This window comes from Phalangium opilio, unplaced genomic scaffold, assembly GCF_054372755.1.
Source record: "Phalangium opilio isolate 3A_F unplaced genomic scaffold, DU_Popi_V2 ptg000079l_1, whole genome shotgun sequence".
NCBI classification, from domain to species: Eukaryota; Metazoa; Arthropoda; class Arachnida; order Opiliones; family Phalangiidae; genus Phalangium; species Phalangium opilio.
In genome coordinates, this window is record NW_028324187.1 from 310,853 (window position 1) to 330,514 (window position 19,662).

The 19,662-nt window shown below is 36.6% G+C and overlaps 1 protein-coding gene across 3 annotated transcripts in view; it reads left to right on the forward strand.

The window, feature by feature from the left end:
• Positions 1-19,662, forward strand: part of LOC149653997 (uncharacterized) — a 113,814-nt gene that overhangs the window by 67,581 nt on the left and 26,571 nt on the right. For all 3 annotated transcript variants that reach the window (XM_089845370.1, XM_089845372.1, XM_089845371.1), the window contains one exon: positions 496-784. In XM_089845370.1, the coding sequence (XP_089701496.1) occupies positions 710-784 (75 nt within the window). In that variant the 5' untranslated portion in view covers positions 496-709. The remainder of the gene's footprint in view (positions 1-495; positions 785-19,662) is intronic.

Here is a 19,662-nt window from a genome sequence, read left to right on the forward strand (position 1 = left end):
AAGTGATATCTAGTTTATTAGAGAGAAGGTATAAATTCGCCACATTTCCAGCTTTATCTCCAGTCCAAACGTAGCCTGTCCAGAGTTAATCCCCGCTTCAAAATTACAACCGGCATCTCATTGGTTCTTGAAAACTCACGTCAGCGCGACGCGAATGACGAAAATTACAGTCATATTTTCCGACTGAGGAGAGGCGAAATAGCCCGGCCTCCTTTTACGTCCCCCCTTGTATTTTGAAAGGGGGACCGAGACTATGGCGTGCGAATACTTAGGCAACTTATACCTTCTCCCTAATAAACTAGATATCACTTCTTGCTAGGCATAATAGGCCTAGTAGTACAACTAAGTTTGCTTTATCTTCCTGTACTAATGCACTATTATCATCTCTCCAGACTCTCCTTACAATATACTTTTTTGTTTTTACAAATAAAAGTGACGTCTAAAAACAAAAGTTTTTTTAGTGTAATGATGATCAATATTTTCCTTTCTTGGCAGATCAAAGGAGTAAAGTTCCAGTTTACCAAAAGAAGAAGCTGAAAAGGGATCCATCGTTGCTTTTTATATATATTCCGGCTTTTGCAATTCGACACCACTCTTAAGAGCGTTTCCCGTCCAAGTCGAAAAAGGGACCACAACCTTTCTTGAGGAAACGACGGCGGAAGAAGGTTAGAACTACCAACTTCCGGTCATCGTAGTCGTGGGTGGAAAAATGGTGCTCTTAACTTCCTGTTGTTGTTGGAAATCGGTTCGGAGTGGAAGTCTAGCATGCGGAATTTACGCGATGGTAAGTTGATGGTTCTGTTTATTTCCTTTTTTTGGTTGTTGCTGTCCTCGTTTTCAAAGGGGTTCATTCAATCCTTAAAATATCAAGGAATTAAGTTTCTATCTGAAAATTCGCGTATATTTAAGATTTTTATTAAAATTGAGGGAAATTTTGGAAGTTTCCAGACGCTAGTAACTCAAAAACCAGTTTTTATTTCGTTAATATTATTAAAATATCTGTAAAAAAACCCTGGGAATAATTGGGAAATGGGTTTTCTGAAGTTTAGCGAACCATGTCTTCAATTCGTCGGAGATAAGATAAAATTACATCAATTTTACTTGATTTATATTTTTGAAATCAACTTTCATTTGAAATGGAAGATGATGATACTGAATTACTGATTGGGTGTTGTACTTGCGGTTCCACGTTATGAACTTCGTCACACGTCATGCGCGTGACACATGCTACGTCACAAAGACTTTAGCAAGATTCCGTATAAAATTAGCTACTATACCACTTATAAAAGGCTCGGTAGCTTTTTTTCTTTTTAATATCCAAAAAAAGAATTTAGAGGAAGGAATTTAATAAGCCTTTTAGATGAGCCTGAATTACAAAAAAAAATTGCAGTTTTTTTATACGCAAAGTAGTTTTTTTTACTACGCGGTCCAAAATTTACGAGGAAGTTACACGCAATTTTACCCTTGGAAACTCCCCGGCTCTCATCTCATCTAAGTATCCGGAAGTTAAGGGCTGGAAACATTCTAGGAAAGGTTCTTTGATGAAAGTTGAAACCGCAGTTTTTGGAGCGGTTGTGGTTTCTCTGCAAATGATAATTTTCTGGCTCTTTAAAGAATGTGTAAAAGCAGTTTCCCATCACATCTTACCCAGCATCTTTACATTTTTTTTTTTTTTTTTTTTTTTGAGACAGTCATAAGTTTTTAAATAATGTCATCAAGGTAAGATATGCCTTTGAGAAATTAAGGTTTAAATTACGATTTTATATTGCCAATTAGCGACGGTGTCGAAGGTAATTTGTTTGAACTTTAATGGAAAAATGCAGCGTGGTTAAAGTTTAATAAACATTAAATAGAGCTTTTAATAGATTATTTTCATTAATGAAGGTGCTAGAGAGAATTCCCTACCCCTTTTCTCAGTTTGTACTTCAAAGTGTGACTGTAATTGTCAGGCATTATGTGATACAATTTACTCCAGTACTGATTTAAACTGAACTGTTATTTTTTAATCTCATCAATTATTTTATTTTCTCAAAAAAAAAAAAATGTTTCAAAACCAAAGCCATGAACCTTTAGTGAAAATTATACTTGGAAATTTTGAGACAAACGAAGACACTTGGTTTCTTACGTTTGTAGCAAATATCCCGTTTGAAAATATATAGAAACTAGATAAAAATGAACACATCCTGGAAACTTAATTGATGGTTTTGAAAAGGAGAGAGAGAGAGAGAGTTAGTTATCTTTTGTTTCGGAAAACCCCTAGCCTTAGCTCGACCGTCGCCTTTTGTTCGACTCCAATTTCCCGAGTTGAAAAGACTAGACAAAACCCTCGTCACCACCCGAAAGACGCTCGCTCTCTTGTGTAATACCATAAGTTCATGAGATATGTTCCATAAGTATTAGGACACTTCCTATACTTCGTAATGCTAGAGACTTACAGCTCGAGATACCTAGTTCCTGAACGACAAGTGAGAATTGAAGTCCTACACTCGGTTAGTTTTGCAGGACTTCCATCTAGTCATATCAAGAAGTGATATCTAGTTTATTAGGGAGAAGGTATAAATTCGCCACATTTCCAGCTTTATCTCCAGTCCAAACGTAGGTCCGGAGTTAATCCCGCTTCTGAATTACAACCAGCATCTCATTGGTTCTTGAAAACTCACGTCAGCGCGACGCGAATGACGAAAATTACGTATTTTCCGACTGAGGAGAGGCGAAATAGCCCGGCCTCCTTTTACGTCCCACCCCTTGTATTTTGAAAGGGGAACTGGGACTATGGCGCGCGAATACTTAAACATCTTATACCTACTCCCTAATAAACTAGATATCACTTCTTGGTCCTATTTAGTCTGTAGTACTAAGCCTTTGACAGCACCTGACCAGGCGTCGTTTTACCTTGAATCTATGGCCTACGCCAGTCTCAGTAACCAGTGACAAACTTATGGAACGTATCTTATGAACTTATGGTAATACCAAGTTAGCAACTCTTTAAAACTTTTTGACAAATACATTCATTGGGCTATGGTGAGACCTTTTGTTCTAGGAACGAAATGATTTTCACACATTTCCAGAAATTAGGTGCTACTTTGGTCAAAGGCCTAAGATAACAATAAGCTACAAAAATAAGGTAATTGCGCCTTGACGCTTATGACTAATTAAACTTGTTGTAATTGTCTTTTAGTACACCACCCCCAATATCCCCTACTAAAGCTCCAGGGGCTATCTGACTCGAGTCCAATGTATTTTCGACGTAATTTGATTAACCGTATAAAGGAATGATGGAATTTTTTTCCTTTTTTTTCTGAGGATTTTCGTCGAATTTTTCGGTTAGGAAAATTCAGCCGCAGCTTAGTTTGCGAATATTAAAGTTTTAGACTGACTTTCCGATAAGTTTTGGATTGCTGAATTTGCAATCATGCAAGGTTAGGTTATTTGCGGCTCTATCAGCGGTTCTCTTTGGCTTGTTTCAGGAATTATGCATAAATACAGGGTGTTTCTGATAATTCTGGCATAAATTAAGGGGGATGTTCTTTGGGTGCACGATTTTGAGTCGAAAATGTAACTTCTATCTCCATTTTGTCGTCAGGGCCACAGACTTATCAGAAACACCCTGTATATAAGATTCGTATGTTAAACGAATAGCAAAGAATGCACCTTTGGAAAATCTTTTTATCTTACTCTTAAAGATTGAGTTAATTTTGAAAAATGTCAAACTTAACAGGATTGTTGTTCTACTTTACCTTTAATGATGGATCTTCTATACTTTTCAGTTTATGTAAATTAAGGGTGACGTATTTATCTTTAATATTTGTCTCTAGGGAAAAAGCATACTGCCTCCGTTTGGTTCCTGGCACCGCTTTATTCAATGAATTATGCAATTATTGAGCAAAGATGCCATTTAACTTTGAACCCCTTAGGTCATTCAATAGGCAATTAAGCGTACATTGTTTCGTCAAAGACCCTTATCGTAATCAGGTCATTATTTTCTCCGTCGCGGTGGGGTGACTGTCTTATTCTCTTTTATATAGAATGGGATCTCTTATTACAATGCTACAGGCCCTTATTATTGCCAAGGCCTATCGGTGACATCTGTAGTCTTTCGTTAAATAATTCCGTGGAATAGACAGAGCTTTTGTAGATAGATAAGCTATTATACTTTTGAAGAACGAGTCCTCTGTCTGTAGTCGCTAGACTCTCGTGTATTATTCGGGGAGTTTCGAGCATCGTGTTCGGTACTCGGAAAGTATCGAATCATGTATGGCTCTTCGTGGCTTTAGACGAATCCTAATTCGTTTCTGAATATCTTTCGTAATGTTGACGACCAATTGTTACTGATGGCAGAAGGTTTGGACACTTCATAATCAATAATGAGAAAACACTGTGGATATAATAAATCCTTTGAAGGAGAGGGAAAAGGGATGATTTCTTTTTCAATACAAATACCAAGGAGGGATTAAGATTGTAGTATATCAAGGTTATTTTAAATTTAATTTTAGCTTTGTTTAAAGCAGGGATAGATTTAATTTTAGAAGAAGGAATGGAGAACAGAGTAATGTGGGCGCGCGTCAAAGTCCCGGACCCCCTTCCTCGGGACACGGGGGGGGGGAATGAAAAAAGAGGCGGGTCAGAGCGACAGAGGTAAAAAGGAATTACGTATTTTTCGCCGTCCACGTCAGCAACGTCATCAAAACGTAGTTTAAGTGAGCCAATAACATAATTTAAACTTTTCGTTACGTGTTGGAGGGAGGGACTCTATACCGGGCTATGAGTCGGATTGATGTAAATACAAACCATTCTCCATTCCTACTTCTAAAATTAAATCTACCCCTGTTTAAAGCTAGGCGCGCTGAGAGGGAAGGTTGACGTAAATGACGATCTGTATAGTACGTTCTCTTTTGAACTACCTAAGTCACTAGTGTTAAAATCCAGTAGACTGAAATCTTTCCAATGACAAATGATCGACCGATCTCTCGCGCTAATTCAACTCTACCTCGCGTGTCTCGGGCGATATTACGTAAACGCTCGAGTGAGTTTGTCCGGAACATTGTTGTAATTCGCTTTTGAAAGCTTAAAGGAATTGCTCGTTTCCGGATCCGGGAATTATGATCCGCCTTTGAAAAGGCTTAGTTGATTAAAGCCATATCACCACCTATCTTTCGATCGTTTGATTGATGTCTTAATTACACTAATATCCTTCAAGAATTTAGTGAAACCATTTGAGATAAAGCGCCAAAGATTTCCGAATAAGACTTCCTGGAATTACCTATACTATATATTTAGGCGCCAAAACATTAATCCAAAGTTAAGGCGAGATAATTAACTTAATTTCAAAGGAAGAATATCGTCACTGTAAACAAAACTAATTGCAAAGTAACGTCACACCTAATTTTGTCTGGATTTAAAAGCGTCTGATTTGGAGTAAGTTTTTTATAGCTGGCATTAATATACCATTCAACCTTTACGCCATCGATTTCTCGATTTGTGAAGTAATTTTTCTTCTCTTCCCTCAGCTGACAGCCATATTTTGGTCTTTTACGTTTTGATAGCCATTAGATGACATTTTCACAAATTGTCGATGCGGTTATTACCGCCTCTCCCTTCATCTTAACGCACCCCACGTGCTTTTTTTTAAGTTTCCCGCGTCAATTTCCCGCCAAAAACTGTCACTTATTAACCAATGTGGCAGCAGTATCCGTAAAAACGTCATTAGATAAAAAAAAAAATCGAATTTCCATTTTTGGGGGGACCACGCGACATCAGTTTTTAATGGCCCAGAACTTCTTTGCAGGAGTCGTCCGTTAAATTGAGAAACTACTTGGGGAAGTTATATAAATTCTGCCGCCAGTCTTAAATTATTTAGGAAATTAAATATCTAGGAATAATCCAATTATTTTCAAAGAAATTTTCAAATCGCCCCATGGGTGTGCTTACGAACAAGTTCGATTTGCAAGCTAGAGGAACCTGAAGCGGATTAATATGTATTGTTAAGTTTCGTAAGAATTAAAATAGTCCTGGAAAACTGTTCTACGTTTTAAATTAACTTAGTTTTAAAAAACCCTATGGGAAATTTACTTTCTGAGCTTTCTTGGACAAGCCTTAGGTAATTTAGGTATGAGCAAAAGCAAATATGAATAACGGAAGGAAAGTAAAGTGCCCTCAGTGTTATGTTTAGTGTCGCTTTCTCTAGCTTCTTTGGCCGACCAATCGGTGGTCTACTTTGGCTTTTGTGGCTTTAATTATGGTTTTCGTTGACCAAACAACCAAAGTCACGTGTCGCATGCGCTCTTTTCTTTTTAGTACCTCACTTTCCGTTTGCTTCTATTTGCTTTTGATATAAGCTATATTAGACAATGTCGGTAACTTTAATATCACCTTGGCGGTGATGACCGTAAGCGACAAGTTCTTTCGGACTGTCATGTCTATGTCGTCTTACTGCTGAAAAAGTATAACAAAATAAAAATAGAAGAAAAAAATGGTAGAGTTCTACAAGGTTATGAGGAGGTGGCTAAACCATTTCTCATTATTCCTATGTAACTCTGTTCGTTTAGTCAGTTTAGAAGCAATGAAGTCAAAGGCTGGGAAAGGAGATAGGGGCCTAAATTATGGACATTACTCCCGCCTCAGATTGTATTGCATCTAAACCGTTCTTATTATAAAGTGTTTTTGCCCACCATGTCCCCTAGAGAGAAGAATAAATTGAAGTTGCAGAAAAAGTGAAGGTACTATCCTAACACCGCGCACTTTGAGATTGCAATATGTAGAAAGGTATCTTATAATTTGTAGAAATCGTGTTAAGGCTTCTTTCTTGGTAATGAATTCTATCGTCGGGATGAACTATCGAGTATTGGCAGATCTTTGCCTTAGGTCGTGTTGAAGACATTGGGAAAGTAATACACAGTGCCGTGACAATTTTTATAGAGCGGCTTTGTACTGCGCCCTAGAAATGATGAAGTTTTATCGAAGACTTGTCAAGCTAGAAACTTCGTTCAATCTCTTGTGACAGATACCCTTGGTTGGGGTATAGCCTATAGAGAAGAGGTTGCTCAATGAGTAGACGAATTTAGCCAAGAATATTGACGTCTAAAAATAAAATTACTTTTAGATGATATTCCAGCCTTAAATGGCAAATACAGAAAACTTAAACTTATTCAGGGTAGAAATGAATCTCTTCATTAAGGGCCTTAGGGCGCACTGGTAATCCTTCGTCCGAATCGTCCCAACTACTATACTTTTCTACTTAGTTTCCCGCCAAAATCGCGCGCCATTTATTGAGATTTCTGTATAGTTTTCCCCAGAATTTTTGACAACCGAAACCCCCTTCGGTATTGGGGGATCTAGCTGTTTTGGACTTTTCGAAACGACAGTAAAGGGGTAATGAACCGCAAAATCAATGATTTGCTGCCAAAGTGATTATAGGTCAAAACTTCTGTGTCCTGGGTTTTTAGTTTGAACTTTTAAGCTTTAGCCTTTTTTATTTGTTTGGGTTATATTTTTAAACTCCCCAGAAGTTATCTTTAGACAAACAAGTTAAACTTCACTGAATAACATTTCAATTAAGAGTTTGTTCCTTTTAGCAAATTTTTCATCTTTTTTTTACCCTCATTTAGGCCTACTAAGTACTAATTGCTTTCCTTTAAAATCCTTGAAGTTAAGGCTTAAAAAAGGACTATATATTTCCGTACAACCTTTTTTCCCCGCAAAGTTTAGCGCTTGGATTTTCTACCAAGGCTTTTCAAATTAAGTACAGGCCATTTCGAATTATATAAGCCTAATACCTTTGGCCACGTTTTATTTTCTTTCCTTTTTTCAAGTTTTTTTAACTCTCTCTAAAGGTACGAAACCGAATTTCTCTTAGCTTCCGTTTGTTAAGTCAATTGAATTTTTACTTCATTATACCGTAATTGTAGGAAAGTTTAGTTTTAGAGGCCTTGGAATAAATTAGAATAAAGAAGCCGTGAAATAAATTCGTTTCATTCAGGCGAAAAAAAGAAGTTAGTAAAAGTTTAGTTTATTGGAATTGGTAAAAGGTTTTGACGGATCGGTTGTAGAACAGTTGCAAGAGTCACCGTCTACAGCTATCTCGTCTGTTAGTAGTGTATGTCAAATTTTGAATTTATTTATGTGCTGTGTATGAAAATTAATTCGTTAAAGGGCTGGTTAAGGTTAATTTTTTGCTGGGATCTGTGTATAGCCAAGAGCAGTCTGGGAAATAAGAACTTTTTTAAACTGGTCCTTAGGACCGGTGACCCCTAGCGTCCAAAATAATAAACTAGTCCTTGGGACCAGTAACCCCTAGTGTCCAAAATAATAAACTGGTCCTTGGGCTTGTCCCCCTTATTTTCCCATATATATGCAATTATTAAACTGTTCCTTGGACTTGTCCCGTTATTTTTCCTATAAACTGGTCCCAGTAACCAGTAACCCCCACTTCTTGAATTTAAAAACTGGTCCAAGCAATAATTAAACAGAGGAAGTGTCCAAATTCCCAGACTGGCCCAAAGTAGGTATAAGTCTTCTTGTTATGTCTCTGACTATGTATGTACAAAGGAGCCATTTTATTTCTTGTCATTTACAAGTGCCCAAATATCCCGGTATCTACCGTTTTTAGCCATATCGTAGTATACGATAGGCTCTTAGTTTGACCCGAGCCGTAGTAGTAGTAGTAGTGGCCGGGGTTGTCGCTTCGTTATCGTCAGATTTTAGCTTAAAAGGAACTTTATATTACCACAACCCACCCATAGGGGTAACTGGGCTCGGTTAGAAATTTAATTTTAATTAAAATTTTTTTTGAGATCGCAGCCGGGATTCGAACCCGGGTCGCTCACGTAGTAGACGGAAATTCTACCACTGAGCTATAGAGACTTGATAGAAACCCCGAGTTTTTTATTATTTATTTTTATCTCTAAAATGTCAGGGTGATGTGGGGTGGGTTACCTCTTAATCTGTGGGGGTCGGATACTTTTGAATTTTTATCTGTGGGGTCGGATACTTATGAATTTGTATGTTTGGGGTTTTTATATTTATTTCCTTTTTTTTATGTGCTAATTAAATAGATAACGATTTTCCTTGTTTCGTTCTCGTTCGGTAGCTATCGTCATTTATGTTATGTTTGACTGGGACGTTTTGGCGGTTAATTCAAATGTGGGTTTAGATAGAGCTAACATAGTGTTAAATGAGCGTTATGCGTTTGATCATTTTAGCATTGCTAAAGGTAATTCGAGGGGATTATCACTAAAATGCGTAATCACTATAACTAAACTTTCTCTTTCAAAAGTTTCTGGGCATAAGTCCTTGTTAGAAATTTATAAGATGCGATAAGTGTGCATCGGCATAAGTCTGTTGTAAACTCATCGAGGGGATTAACACTAAAAACTATCTGTTCTTCGATTCGCCGGAATATTAGAATTACAGCATAAGTAAATTTATACGGTTATAATTTAATCACTGTTTAGAGTGGGAATCGAGGGGCTATCCACTCTGATTTTATGCACGGTAAATCATTTAAGCATTGAAAAAGATAGCGCTATTCACTCATTAGGGTAAGGTATAGAGGGGTTATCCACTCATTAGGGTAGGGTATAGAGGGGCTATTCACTCGTACGATATGGCTACTATTACGAGCCCTTGGGCCGTCTTGTTTTTCTTGTTGTTTGGCTAACTTTGACACTGTGTAGTTTGCAAACTCTAAGACTAGTTAATTGGTTATTCGTTTCTTTTATCTTTAAGCCTTCAAGAGCCGCTGTTATCTTATTTTTACTTCCAATTTATGTGTCTTCGTTTACTCTATGAAGTAAAGAGGTGAAATCAATTAAAAATCCCTTTATGTTGTTCGCGGGACGTAAAAGGCCTTAGTGTTTTATAGATAGGCCTTTGGAATTTCCCCAAAGGCTTAGCTGCCTATTATATTCCTTCCGTTTTATCGATATGAGCTTCCAAAGCTTAGATTTCTTGATTTTTTTTTATCTTTCCGGTATGGAGGTTGGCTAGAGCTCCTTATCACGCCCTGGGTATTTAGAGAAAAAGCCAGGGATGTAGGAGAGAGAGAGAAAAAATATATAAAAGGAAAAACGTCGTAACTTCGTGTAAATCTATATGAGTGAGATAGATATCATAAGTTTATAAGATATGTTTCATAAGTATGACTTCGTAATGCTACTGAGAGACTTACAGCTCGAGCTAGTGACAAACTTATGGGGAACATATCTTCAGTTTGTAACCAGTGACAAACTTATGGGGAACATATCTTCAGTTTGTAACCAGTGACAAACTTATGGGGAACATATCTTCAGTTTGTAACCAGTGACAAACTTATGGGGAACATATCTTCAGTTTGTAATCAGTGACAAACTTATGGTGAACATATCTTCAGTTTGTAACCAGTGACAAACTTATGGGGAACATATCTTATGAACTTATGTAGATTTTAGTACCAAATTCCATTGGACTGCTCGGGGCGCTCTCGAAGTGCTCTGAAACGTCTTTGACAGCGCCTCAAAAGGCGTCGCTTTACCTCGAATCTATGACCTACCTCCCTCACTTCATGACAAGCTCCAGTTTGTAACCAGTGATAAACTTATATGGAACATATCCTATGAACTTCTATAGATATTAGTAGCGAATTCCATTGGACTGCTCGGGGCGCTCTGAGTGGGCTCTGAAAAGTTCCTTGCTTAAATTGCGTTGGTAAATCGAGATAGCTCTGATTCACATCTTCCATTGGTAACGAGCTCGGTCCCTTGTTTTACTAAATGACATATAGATCAGCATGGATCGCTTAATAACTTTGCATATACATTTTGGTGGAAAGAAAACTATAACTTTAAAAAATCTCCGGAAATGACATGCATTTTTCTTCAGTGTCGAACTGTCCAATGATCTAATCGCTTTTTATCGGATTTGATGACGAAATAGAGCAAACCGCGATTGATCTCAGAGCAGGCCGTATAATGGAATTCGTTATAAGATACGTCTAATTTGCACCGAGACTCTTGGTAATACGCGACTTCGCTCCGGGCGACCGCCGCTCTGAAGACTGGGCAATGAAAATGACCATGACTACTACCGGTCAAGGAAGAGAAGGAAAAAAATTGCTCAAAGAGAGTAGAAGTGAACGTGGATGCTAAAAGGCAGATCAGGGTGGCAATAAAGGAACGGCACTCTCATCTCCAATCCAGCTTCTTCTTTCTTTCTTACTTTTTCTTCTTTGCTTTCTTAGGACTTTTATTTTTTTTCTCTTCTTATTATTTTTTCACCCTTCATTTTCCCGCGAAAAATTGTTGGAGCGAAACCCTGGATGAGAAAGAAATGCTAGGAGAAATTCCACCACCCATTTCTTAGGATGCGTTAGCGCGTTAAGCCTTGGACTAATGCTTTTTCAACGAACGAACGTTGTCTAGCAAAAGAAATATCGAACATTGCAAACGCTCGTTTCACTCGTTTCTCTAATAACTCTGTCCTAGAAATTTTTTTAAAGGAACCTTTCTTTCTATTATTATTATTTCTTTGGATTTTCATTGAAGTGTGAAGTGAACTGAGTGAACTTTACATTTTGTTCCATTTTTCTGTGAATTTTTATTGTAATATTAGTTGGAGTATGGAGTTAAAGGACATTGTGGCGTTTGATCTGATTTGGGAAAGGGGGGGGGTACATTTTCAGGGTTCTTACAGAACCTGGATAAGTCAGGGATAAGGAAAATACGGTAAAAAGTCAGGGATTTAAAATGTTTTCCTAAAAAGTCAGGAATTTTGTTTGGTGTATACCATTCTTCATGCAATGCTAAATATGAGCCAGGTGTGATGAAGTGGGCTCTGGTAAACACCTTAAAATGGTCAGGGATAACCTGGAAAAGTCAGGGATTTTGTTTGGTATATACCATTCTTCATGCAATGCAAAATACGAGCCAGGTGTGATGAAGTGGGCTCTGGTAAACACCTTAAAATGGTCAGGGATAACCTGGAAATGTCAGGGATTTTGTTTGGTATATACCATCATTCTTCACGCAATGCTAAATATGAGCCAGGTGTGATGAAGTGGGCTCTGGTAAACACCTTAAAATGGTCAGGGATAACCTGGAAATGTCAGGGATTTTGTTTGGTATATACCATCATTCTTCATGCAATGCTAAATATGAGCCAGGTGTGATGAAGTGGGCTCTGGTAAACACCTTAAAATGGTCAGGGATAACCTGGAAAAGTCAGGGATTTTGTTTGGTATATACCATTCTTCATGCAATACTAAATACGAGCCAGGTGTGATGAAGTGGGCTCTGGTAAACACCTTAAAATGGTCAGGGATAACCTGGAAATGTCAGGGATTTTGTTTGGTATATACCATCATTCTTCATGCAATGCTAAATATGAGCCAGGTGTGATGAAGTGGGCTCTGGTAAACACCTTAAAATGGTCAGGGATAACCTGGAAATGTCAGGGATTTTCAATTTAAAAATTTCGTACGAACCTTGTTTTTAAGCTGACCCTTTTCAAAGATTAGAGATGATGGGAAATCATTATGTGGTTATTAAAGAAAGTAAATGATGCGTTAATACTTTTAGAGGAGCAAATTGTCTCTAAGAATCTTAAATCTTAAGAAAAAGTAATAATACGTAATTGCTAAGTCTAATTCGAAGAAAACTCGAGGTTATATTATTTATTAGGATTTGATCAAATCATATAGACCTACCTACTCCTCAAGGAATTAAAACCAAGCTAAAGAACTATATAGTTTTTGATGTTATTCAGCTCGTTAGGCTTAGCGTTTTGGGACCTACTGTTATGGATGCTCTGTTGTTTTTTTAGCTCCTTGGAGATTACAATTTAGGCCCAGTTCTTTGTTTGTTTTTTTGTAACTAATTGCTTTTAGCCTAGATTGTTTCAGTTTTCTTGATTAGATTATAAGATATCCAGTGACCCACTAAATGGAACTTCGCAGGATGAAGATGGCATTATAATGAGAAATTAATTTATTTCAACTTCCCTCCTTTTGGGTTGCATCTTTATCACCGCAGTGACAAAATTAGGCTTACATAAGTAGTCTGCTAGACTTTTAGTGTAGTTTCATTACGTAACTAGTTTTATCGTTAACTGTAACGACTTGGTTTCAGCAAGAAGTGATATCTAGTTTATTAGGGAGAAGGTATAAATTCGCCCTATTTCCAGCTTTATCTCCAGTCCAAACGTATAGTAGGTCCGAAGTTAATCCCCGCCTCTAAATTAGAACCAGCATTTCATTGGTTCTTGAAAACTCACGTCAGCGCGACGCGAATGACGAAAATTAAGTATTTTCCGACTGAAGAGAGGCGAAATAGCCCGGACTCCTTTTACGTCCCCCCTTGTATTTTGAAAGGGGGACTGGGACTATGGCGCGTGAATACTTAGGCATCTTATACCTTCTCCCTAATAAACTAGATATCGCTTCTTGGTTTCAGCAAAAGTGAAATATTGCTTGGTAACAGGAAGGCAAAAGAAAGTTCTTTACTTTCTTAGAAAAGAGGGGGATCCTCTCCTATGTGGGGGAGATATGAAGGAAGATAAGTTTAATAAGAGTTCTTAATATTCCGAAATTTAATATTTTTAATGGCGACATTTTGGGGAAAGGTTATATTTATGGCCCTTATGATACTTGTAAAATATATACGACCATTTGGTTGAAAATGTCACGTATCGTTCTATATCTTTTCATTATACATGTTTCATTGGGTTTTCTTCACTCCAGTTCAAAATAGTTTTAATATTTTATCGCTGTATACAGGGTGTTTCTGATAAGTCTGCCAGAAATTAAGGGAGATGTTCTTTGGGTGCACGATTTTGAGTCGAAAATTTATAACTTCTATCAAATTTTTCCGTCCGGGTATGTCACTGTTTTCGGGTTATGATTTGATTGGTGTTTTAGGGATGACCCCTTAATTAAATTAGAAATCATTGTTTAAATCAGTTTCTTAATTAAATTTAAGGGGTCAGTCATAAAATACTATGACAATCTTAACTCGAAAACAGTGACCCGGACGGCAAAATGGAGATAAAAGTTATGCATTTTCGACTCAAAATCGTTTGTGCACTCAAAGAACATCCCCCTTAATTTATGGTAGACTTATCAGAAACTCCCTGTATAATAAAGTTTGAAAATTTTAACCTTTTAAGCATTATTAAATTAAAGATAACGTAAAGATATTAAGAAGTTTCGTCTGCTATAAGAAGCGTATCGTTGATAACAAGCTCATGTCGTATCAACTAGAAGTAATTTAGTAATTCAGTGCCGTTTATTTATATCAAAGAAAGTTCATTTATATTGGGCTTCATTAAAACTTAATCCGTAATATTTTTAAAAGCAATTTCTTGTCTAGTTTTATATCGTGCAAATTTGCGTTTCAAAAAGAGAAGCCCTGTCGATAGTTTTGTAAAAATCAAAAAATGTGAATTTCCATTAGCAATAGCTCGTAATTGTACTTGGTCGTGAAATTCTTGCCATTATGGCAATAATCCGTAAGAAAACTTTGAATAATGGAGCGAAATTTGAAATCACGGTGAGACAGCGTTCTCGGAACTTATATTGGTTCTTCGTTAAGGGGGAAATTCTGCTCCACAAAAAAAGCAAAAATAAAAACATGCCAAAAATAACATAACACACAAGCTGTAGCCGCCGACGACACACGATAAAGAAAACAAGTTATTTTAGTCTCATTACTGAGGAGGTTTTTTAAAAATCAACTCTTGCGCGGGTTTCTCCGTCGTACGTACTACTTTTGTACAACTTAATACACCATATCCTTTTCTTTAAGCAAAAGTGAACTTAAAAGAGGTTTTTGCTGTACTCCGTGATCATTACGGCGGGTTCCTTTTAGTTCAAAGCAATTAGGGGTAGGAGAGGGGTATACTAACTAAAATCGTGTAATTGATCCAGATTCTAGATGGAGGGAGAGTGTAAGGAAGGACTGCCCCGGAGTCTAATATAAGGTCCTTTAACTTAACTGGCTGTGGACATTAGAACTTGGTCCCGATAAGCAGTGCTAGGCCTAGACCCACCGTTACTTGCATCGCGAGGTAGACGCATCCACTCTCGTAGAGCAAATAATAGCTTTCGTTCACTTTTCCTGCGCGCTTCAGGCATTTAAGGTACTTTAGAAAGGTTATGGGGTTTAAAGGAATAGTATAGCACGGTAAACACTCAGTATCTTCAAGATGTAAATATTATTTCTGGTTTGGTTTGGTTTAGTTTAATGTATTTTAACTTATTAATTAAAGTCAGGTGCATGCTTTTTTAATTTTGATTAAATGCTTTTGGTAGTTTCACAAACTATGACGTCATACTCGGTATATCTCAGTTTTGGGTAATTGGCGCTCGTTTAGCTAGATTATTATAGACCCTGCATTTGGTCAGCCTATTGGTCAAACCCAAGAACCAGTACCACACGTTTTCAAAAGTAATTGCCCATTTCAAATATCCAATTTGATCCTGCTTTCCATTCCATTTATCAAATTTTGACATCACTACCGCCTAAAAGCAAACTTCCTTCGTGATCTGGTTCTAGTTAAAAGTCCAATTTCATAAAATAACTCTATATACTTCACCGAATGAGGTTTGGAGTTCTTATTTGTCTTTCCAGGTTATAATTGTTTTTATTTATTTTTTCAAAACGCCAAATAAAGGGGTTAGGTTTAAGGTAAGCTACTCTACCTTTCCTTTAAGACTTGGTTCAAATGGAGTTGTTCTTCACATGACCTTTAGGTAAATGAACTTATCCAATTTCGATAGGGCTTTTTGAACGAGTAGTCCAAGGGTTAACGCCAAGGATAAGCGTAAAGATTCTTATAAAATATTGGTAGAAAATTTCATTTTTTTCAAATCAGATTTCGTATTTTATTATTTTTTGAAAAAAAAAAAAAGAAAAATGTGAGAAAAAGAGAAGATATAGAAAATTCAGTTTTAAGGGGTCCTCATAGTATCTTTCCATAAACGCCTTTTAAGAAAAGGAAAACACAATCTCGTCAAAATGTAAATTTGGTTTGAGAAAGGATGGAGGCTTGAACTAATACTATGAAAAAGAAACGAAAAAAAATATTGAAGCAAATTTAATTTCTTGGGTTTAAAAAAATAACAGATAGGGCATCTCTGCAGGCCTTTCTTGATAGTGCGAAGAATAAAAATTGGTTTAAAAAAGAAAGAAAGACGAAAATAACCTCGGACGTTCATTCTAGAAATGTGTTGGAGGGTGCGAATAAGGGTCGTTGTTTGGTTTCCCTGGTTTTCATTGGGTTCAGTCATAGTTTGCTTTATTGTCCTATGGTTTTTTGGAGTTTGTTTTTAGGCTTGGGCATGAATATTGGCCAATTACGGTTGGAATTATTATTTTTTAGAGAAATTGATTGCGTTTGACCTAATGAATTAGTGATTTTACTGCCATAGTTAAATTCGAACTTTGAACTTTGTAATAATGTTCTTATTCTGAAGACTACGCCTTAGGCCTAACGGCAGAGTGGGGGAATCCGTTAGGTGGTACTATAGTCAAGGCGGTGGCACAGGGCAAATGGCCAGTTTAAAAATTGCCTGGTCCAGTTTTAAAATTAAACAGGAGAGTGGTCAGTGGTCCACGAGACCACTAAGAAAATTCAAGGGTAACCAGAGTTCAGACATTAACTCAAATATTTTAATTATCCACTTGTTTAGTTTAACAGACGACGTGCCCTGGTCAATGGTCATGGACCAGTTTATTTATTTCAAACCGGGGGGTCGCTGGCCTAATGTCCAGTTGTCAAAAAAATCCTTATTTCCCAACCTGACTATAGTCGTTCACTTGAATTTTATACTGAACCGTCGTCTGCTTCATAGATAGGCCCAAATGCCTACTATCTGTGGTTAGGTTAATTTATCGTATTGTACATAGAGATATTGTTCCAATCTAAAATATTCATCATTTTATACGCTGTTTCATATAAAAATGGAGAGAGAAAAAATCTAGCATGTCCCTTTCCGTTTGAAGCAAACTTGGTTTATACCATACTGTTTTGTAGTGAAGGTTTTTTTTTCGGCATAAAATCTATACGTGGGTTGAATTTTAAATCAACATTAACCTCACCCGCGACCCCACCAAATTCTTACTCGTGTACAGTTCATACCATTTGTAATGTTCATTACTTAAAGAGGACGGAAAAGCCTTAGTAATCCTTGAAATTATGTTGCATTTTCTACTTGATTCCCTCTGAGTTAGGCCTTAGGGGAATTCTTAATACGTTTGGGGGCTACGCTGGAAAAGCTAAAAGGTACTTTTGCCAGGAAACAGATGCTGGCTGAGACACAAATTTACTTTTATTTAGCGCCATTCCTGTTCTTCCTTCAATGGAAGTGAATTATCCTGAAATTGCGGTGTTTTTTTTCCTTCATATTTCCCACTATTTATCTCCAATAGAAAAAAAGAGAACTTAATCAGTAACTTCCGTTTCTCCTACTTTTTTGGCATAAGCTATAGGATAAAGGCACAGGCGCAGCAGCTATGGGATTGTTTGTATAAAAGATAATCCACTCAAGGATTGGTAGGGCTGGCCATCCTATGGGGCTGAATTATCCAATACATTCGTTACCTTAAGGAAAACGTTGACTAACTTTATAAAATTGCGCCGGTATTTTTGTACTACACTCGTCGATGTGTGTAGGAAGGTAATATTGCTTCTCAGCCCATGCCAGGTATTAGTAGGTATTCCCTTTGTGATTTGTTATCGCCAGGAGTTATTATTTGGTTTGCTATAAGGGGTATTTTTTGTGTGTGTGTTCAATTCCCAGAAAATAATATTAATAGCTTCACTTCTCTATTATTTAAGAATTTTAATATTAATAAAATAAATTATGTTTTTTGTTTAACCTCTTCAATTATAATTCATCTTAAATCATTATTATTTAGTTAAAATATTAATTTTTACCTTTATCTCTCCATTATTTAAATTATTTTTATTTTTATCTCAATATATAGTTAAGCTTAACATAATTATTAATTATTTCAAAATATTTAATTTTATTTTAAGGTCTCCTATATTTAGTTTTATTTTTCCAATTTATTAACTTTATTATTATTCAGTTTAAATAATGTTAATGTATTTTCTATGGCCCCTTTCAGTCTGTTTAACCTAAAACGAATAAAGTAAGCTATGCGGCAAAGCATCTACCAGGCTGAAACTTTAACATCAGATTTCCATAGAACGCCTGTAGAAATGTTTAACCCGCAATACACCACTGTGTTACGGGGAAGCATCCACCAGGATGAAACTTAAGCATTAGTTTCCCATAGAACGCCTGTAAATCCCAAATCCGCAATACATAAATGCTAGTCAGGAAAATCATCTTGTAGGCGCAAATAATAATATAATTTTTAATTAGAACGATCACGGGAGATTTAAAGTCCATTAGAGCCTATACTTTCTCTCAAAAATTGCAACCCTAGTTTGTATTAAAATTCCTTAAAAAACCCTTGGTATTCCATACCATCTATTGGCATAAATTTACTATATCAACGTCTGTCAGGGTCCATTAGGCTTTGACGGTATTTTTACAGGTAGATGATAGCTCTGATATTTTTTTTTTTTCATAAGTTGTTACCTATCCCATCTCTATTTTGGTAAAGATGCCAATGGGTGCACTCTAACGTTACGTCTACTCAAATGTAAAAAACAAAATAAACCGAAATTATCAAAATTAAATCCCCCCTTTAGAGTCTTGGCACTTACATCCCATAATACTTCGCGAGAGATATTGTAAGAACTTTACAATAATCTACTTTAGAGAGAAAAACTCTTGATTTGTTTGATGAAGGGTTTTTGACGCCCTGTTTCCTAATGGCGTAGTTATTTTTTTTCTGTCTCACTCGAGTCTTTTTGATATGGAACTACTTTACCAATCTAGTTTTGGTGGTTTCTGCGTTTCACTCGTAGTTTGCTTCAGGTATTACTAATCACCTTAATAAAGTGTTGGTTTGAATTCATCGCAAACACAGTCTGAAAACAGCTGTAGGTACTTTTTCTTTTTTCGGGTCTTGTCATTATTATCCATCATTTTGGATAAATTTCTCTAGTCTAGTTCTATCTGAGACAACTTATATTTTGGGAAAATACGGTCGTTTTCTCGTAGGCCTATATTCAAGAGGAGATCTTCATTGGGCTTTTGGAATTAAATGTTACAAATATGTATTCCTTTTATTTTACAGGATTACTAAAGACTTTTGTAAGGGATTAAAATTTAATTTGGTTACCTTGTGTATAAAGTTTATATTTGGGCCATATATATTTATCGAGGGGCTATTCACTCTCCGAGTCCCTGTAGACCGATTACGGACTACGTGTATTCATTTTAGCACTGTCAAGGGCAGGGATATTAGTATAGTCTAAGGTACAGCCACGTATACACCGATTACTCAAAGTGAGTAACCCCTCGATAGTTATTGTTATACTCAAACATGCTTAAATTTGTTTGGCTTATTCATTAAAGGACTCGCTTTAAAATGTTACATCTTGAAACTGAATTTGAAATTGTACGCAAATCTTTTCAGGGACGTTTACAATTATAATTTTATTGTCGCGTAGAGTTTCAAGTGGGATTGTTGTAGACATAGTAGAGAGTTTAAGAAGTAAATGACAAGACATAGTAGAGAGTTTAAGAAGTAAATGAAAAGACATATAGAGAGTTTA